Source organism: Centroberyx gerrardi, chromosome 14 (assembly GCF_048128805.1).
Source record: "Centroberyx gerrardi isolate f3 chromosome 14, fCenGer3.hap1.cur.20231027, whole genome shotgun sequence".
NCBI classification, from domain to species: domain Eukaryota; kingdom Metazoa; phylum Chordata; class Actinopteri; order Beryciformes; family Berycidae; genus Centroberyx; species Centroberyx gerrardi.
The window spans coordinates 24,718,450-24,724,449 of record NC_136010.1 but is presented as its reverse complement, the minus strand read 5'-3'; the positions used below and the strand labels follow the sequence as shown (position 1 = coordinate 24,724,449).

The 6,000-nt window shown below is 43.2% G+C and overlaps 1 protein-coding gene across 2 annotated transcripts in view; it reads left to right on the top strand.

The window, feature by feature from the left end:
• The first annotated feature begins 609 nt into the window (after positions 1-609).
• LOC139932421 (plasma membrane calcium-transporting ATPase 3) overlaps positions 610-6,000 on the top strand; it is a 37,029-nt gene continuing 31,638 nt past the window's right edge. For both annotated transcript variants that reach the window (XM_071926191.2, XM_071926190.2), the window contains exon 1: positions 610-829. In XM_071926191.2, the coding sequence (XP_071782292.2) occupies positions 610-829 (220 nt within the window). The remainder of the gene's footprint in view (positions 830-6,000) is intronic.

Below are 6,000 nucleotides of genomic sequence, written 5' to 3'. Positions count from 1 at the left end.
ATATTTTCCGAAAGTATTCGATTTAATGTGGTAAAGAGTAATTAATAGTAAATACATATTCTTCAAATTGACAACTTTTGACCACACATCTGAGGAAGAGACTAGTTTGTACACATATTGGAAACATTTGGCAAATATACTTATTTTTATTATTATTTTTACTAAAATTATGACTTTTTGTTGATGGTGTTAACATATTTTGCTTTCCACAAGTCAATAAATGTTTTGATTAATTTCAAATATTGAAAGCCATTGAAATATCATTATCCTCTCAAGGAATGTTTTGAAATTATTTTTTAAAATATGGGTTTTGAGATATGTTTTCAAAATCCCAGTCAAATAGTTCACCTGTAGTCACTACATACACTTAACCAGAGATACTGACTGCCATAAGACTGGTATTTATGCATACACTTGAAATCGCAAGTGTTTTTACTCTAGGTCTGCTTGCTATGGAGAATCCAAGGGGGGCAAAAAGAGGAACAAGTGGCATTGGGAAACATTAGAACAGATATTATATAGTCAAACAAACCCCATATCCCACTGAGCCCAACACTGACCCAGAGGGATCTCAGCTATTTGGTTTAGAAGATCTTAGCCTGAAGAGCCATGGGAGACTTAGCCAACAGTTCAGTGGATTTCCACCCCAAAAAGAAGTCTGGTAGTGCAGCAGGCATGGAGGTCAACCATGCCGGGGACTTCGGGGCCACGCTGGAGGAGCTGAGGGACCTCATGGAGCTGAGGGGACCCGAGGCGCTGCAGAAGATCCAGGAGACGTACACAGACACAGAAAGCCTCTGTCACAGACTGAAAACCTCCCCGACTGATGGTGAGAGTTGTTTGTGATTTCCCAAAATGACTTTATTGAAACTGAAACTGCTTTAGACCTGCTTTTTACACGGCCTGGAAGGTTTCTTACAGTCTCATGTCTCCCACTCAGACTCACCCACCCACACACACACACACACACACACACACACACACACGTCTTGTCCTCTGCATGTCGCCTCTCTAAATCATATTCCCTTCCTAAATTGTATATTTTGAGTTATTTGGTCTAACTTTTTTACTTGTAGCTTTCAGACGGTGGCTCATCAATTTACTGGCCTTTAAACTGACCTTTAAACTGGCCTTTATTTTTATTAGGGTGTACTTCATATAGATATGATGACAGATAATTGCTCATTTTGGTGGTTTAGTTCTTCAAAGTTCATAGAAAGTAGAGAACAGGTCAAAATTTATATTGTAATTGCACTAGCCAAGATTTTTAGGTTTTTAGGTTTAAAGCATCAAAGACCGTATGGGTTGGTAAATATGAGAATGCTGTGTGCAGTTTACTGACGTCACCTTTCAGGTTTTCTGGGCATTGAAGTTCACATAGTTTTCAAACAGTTACCTCTCACTGCCATTCAGGCCCGCCAACGTGCAAAATTGCAGCTTTAAGCATTCTGGTGGTTTGACCCAATTCAAACACTCAAAAGAGATTTTCATTTTTCAGCTGTGTTTGATATACCGATGCAGAAGTTATTGCGTTAGAACAGCTCGTTGCAGTGCACCTGTGAAGTGAGATTTCCCTATTTGCGTTGCCCTCGTCCGCCTGGTCTCTCATCCATCTATGTGACTTTGTCTGCCCCGCCAAGCTTTCATGTTATGTTGCTAAGCTACGACAGCATCAGCGAGCTGGTGGGCAGAGAGACAGACACCTCCTCCCATTCAGCAGAGCTTTCCCACCACAGCAAACATCAAGTAAGCCGGAGGGGAGATGGTGAAAGCTTTACTGTAGATCCATATTCCTTCTACTGAGAATCTGACCAAATGGACTGTAAATTGGAGTGTTGGGTACATTCACAGTTAAACACGAGAGAGCTTGTGCACTTTCAGGTGATACAGAACTTTCACGCTCCAATTTAGACATGCGTTTGAGTGATTTTCAGTGAGTGTTTGAATAACTTGATTTATTTGAATGTCATGTCTTGCATGTACAGCAGAATTCAGTCATGAGGACTATATAAAAAGTGAAGCTCCCATGACCTAATACAAAACTTGTCCTACATTATCATGTAGTTGTTGTCGTGCTCTTAAAGGAATTAATATCTCAGGACTGTAATGATACCTGTAATTGTTCGTCAACACAATGATGAAAATGGTAACTGACATAAAAGGTGACTTTTCTGCTGAAGTTTCTTTATGGCTCTGCCTTGCTCAGTATGCCTGTCTGTATGACATGATCAGCAGAAAACATTGTAAGATTGGTCAGGATGAAGTGAAGCACTGCTTGTACGACCATGTTTAGCAAGTCAACAGGGTCAGCTGTCCCATTGGCCTACTGTTATTGAAATTATTAGGTGATGTTGTGAACTAGGTGCAAGCCTAAGCATCAGTACAGGCTAGTGTAGGTCACTATTGTGCTGTTTAGCACTGAAAGCGGGTGTGAAGAAGGTGGTTCTGGGATTGATTGATGGGGGAAGATGGCCACTTGATAACCCGAGTTACATACCCGCACTCACACACTCAACCCTGCAAAATTATATTAGGTAGCTAGTGATTGGTGCTGCTGTGTGATAAACCTGTAGCCGATTAGGTGGTTAGTGAATGTAACTTTTAGAGTAGATAGCTAATGAATATAATTTCTATATTAGGTGGCTAGTGAATGGTGCTGCTGTCTGATGGTCCTGTAACAATTAGATTAGTTAGTTAGTGAATGGTGTTGCTTGTCTGATGGTCCTGTATGTATTATTACAGTGTAGCCTGATGTCCTTTATCACCAAATGTCACCATTTGTGGGTTAGCACATAATTCTTTAAACATCTGAATTGAGCTTCTGTATGAATGCTTGTACTGGTTTCTTGCACAAGGAATTGTTATACCACATCCGGTGTATTGGTAAATGCAAATGTGGAGATGTAACACCATGTTAACAGACTGATCCGTCCAGTGTTAATGTGGTGAGAGAGAGATGGAGAGAACTGAGAGTGACGGCAAGGTTGCCAGGAGCAGCAGGTGAGATTTGGCGAGGGTGGGACAGTAGTAGTGTGCAACAGTCTGCCTTAGTACTTATGCCAGAACACACTCCCTGCTGAGAAGCAGACACACACTGATTTTGCCATCTGTGCCACTCTACGCCCCATCCATCTCACTTGACTGAGAGAAGCCCATCTTTATCAGCACTCTTACATTGAGATGTAGGTCATGAGGTTTATAGGAGTCTAGAGAAAACCTTTGATCTCATCATAACCGTTTACAATAATCACTGTTTATGAGGTTATTTTCTACATCACAGACAAGGTTACCATCCCTAAACATGGACTCAAATGACAAAGACTCAAACTCAAACACTCAAATGACAATAAAAACATAATAGAGCCATACAGTTCATGTTTTAGCATGTTGTTCATGTTCATGTTGAGACTTGTATATGAATATTTATCAGTACACAGGAGCTGTGTACTGTAACTGCCCTGTCCCTTGTACTCTGTTTGGGTGAGTATGTAGAGTATATAGAAACCTACCTTGGATGTTGGCAGGTGAGAGTGGGTATGTCATTGCAATTATCAAGTGGGTTCTTCCCATAACAGATGGTTGAATTACACCGACAACACCTCCAGAAGATCAACAGCAAGTTCCTGTGTCCCAGAACCATCCCCCGCTCCTCTATACCCATTCTCAACAACTGATCAGAGAGTTTATGACTGCCATTTTCTGCTACCATCATATGATATAGACCTCCTATCTTAGTTATAAGATAGATTTGGCTGCTCATTTCAGCTGCTTCAGAAGGCTTCTCTCTGAGTAACCTAGTAGGGGATGTAGCTAGTAGCCAATTAGATGTGGATGTGGCTAATAGTAAACCAGTAGTGGATGTGGCTTCAAGTCCACATTCCCCAACTTCAACAGAATGGCCGTGGTTCTATGTTGTATGGGCTGCGCCCTCTAACAGGCTTCGCTATTGGCTAATCCCCTCAAGGCTCCGCCTCGGCCCTGACAAAAAAAACAAAACACAATTCACTCTTCTGACCAATCAGGAGGGAGTATGCCCTAAATAAAGGCTGCATAAACGCTGCCTCAGTTCCCCCTTTTACTCAGCAATTGAACAAGAAAGAACACAGCGAGATTCATCACCTCCGTGGTGTTGCCGTGAGAAGTCAACATGTCAACGTGTGAACGCTGCAACAACCAGCTGATCGCTGGAGACCAGCACTCCTCCTGGTTTCCATGCCTGGGATGGAGGCATCAGTCCAGCACAGCAAGCTGCCCTGCCTGTCTTTCGCTCCCTTGTGAGGAGCGAGAGACGGCTCTACACAGAAGACCCAGCCACCCTGTTTGACACCGAGTGGTACCCACTCAACGAGCTGCCATACCTCTTCGAAGACACTGCTGAGAGGATGGATATCCTGTTGCCCCCTCCTCCTTCTCGGAAGACACCGGTGGATGACTTAACCACTGGCCTTGCAGCCAAGCCTAAGCCAGTCCCTTGCCTGCGTGTCACGTGTCAGCAGATGGAGCCCATCTTCCATTATACACACTGTTCTGTGTGTATCCACCCCCTGGTGAAACGGTTCCTAAAGGGAGTGAGGAGACTGAGGCCCCCTGCCTCCTGGCTTGTGCCACACTGGGACCTGCGGTTAGTCCTTGAGAAACTCTGTGATTCTCCGTTTGAATCACTGGAGCTGGAACCGGAATTGCTCTGCTTCATTTCATCTTTTGGCTTCAGCGTCAAAACATTTTATGGGCAATTTGACCCTTTCTTTTCCCTTTCCCACTTGAAGGGACTGTGAGCGTACTCCACACATGGTCAGATGCTACTCGGTCCTTGGCGTGGCAGCGGTGGCCATGCCAAGCAACTTGAATGAACAGAGTTGATTTAGTTCCCTACACTCCTGTATAGGGCCAGGCATACCTATTTCAGATGGTGGGAATGAAGGCTCATTTCATGAAGCTGACCAGTGTTGACATTAATGATTCCTTTGAGGAGGCTGCAGCCAATAAATTCAAACAAATCTTGGAGTATTTCACTTTTCTATGCACTGTCAGAGCAAGTAAAGCAAATTCTTTCTGTTTGTGGGGCAGTGCTTTTGCTACTTGCTCACTTCAAAGAGGAGCAAGAGAAACTGTTTGTGGTGGTGGAGGATACCTGCATCACCAGTGAGGTTGACCAAGTGCATCTCCCTCCGACACCTTGCATCGTAATATGCGGAGAGAGCCCACTGACAGCTGGTGTCTTCATGGTGGCAGTGGACCAGGTGGTTGTCAACGAGCACCTCTCCAGCTTCACACAGGCCCTCCATTTGATGTTCTCCTCATACTACATCCTCAACATTGACTATTCGTCAGAGCTTGGTGCAACCCTGGAATTCTGCAGTTGCATATACAAAGTAAATACTAACAGAGGATCCAAGGTTGAAAGGAAGGAGAACAAGCGGCAGCATGCTGTCAACCCAAAAGTCCTGACCCTCATATCCTGAATCTCTTCTTTCGAATGGGGAGAGTGACAGTGAGATCCTGGTGCCTGCCAAGTGGGAATCAAGCAACCGTCTATTGAACGAAGGTGAAGCAGCCCTATTGATGATTAAGACAGTTGTTATGACAGGATTTACTGCTCATACTGTGCAATAGTCTGTACTGAGAAATTCTGCTTCTCAAGTTTGATTTAAATACAAAATTGTGTAATTGTCAAAAAAAAAAAAAAAAAAAAAGATTGTTTTATTAGTTTTGTATCATAGCATGATTTGCCAGCTTAAGTTTAAGCAGTAAAACTAAACTGGGAAGCATGGTGAAAATTACCTGGAAGGTTACTGTTGTGAACCAGGCACAATTAAAGCCTGGAACATATTAAAAGATTTTTCCAATCATAACCGACAATGAAAAGATTGAGCAGTGCACATTTAACCTCTGAAATTTGCAGATTTCCAGTCCCTTGTGATGCACACACACAACAAAGGCTGTACAAAAGACTGAGAGTAAGCGGCCGCAGTTATCTCGCGAGAATGTGATTTTTCGTGG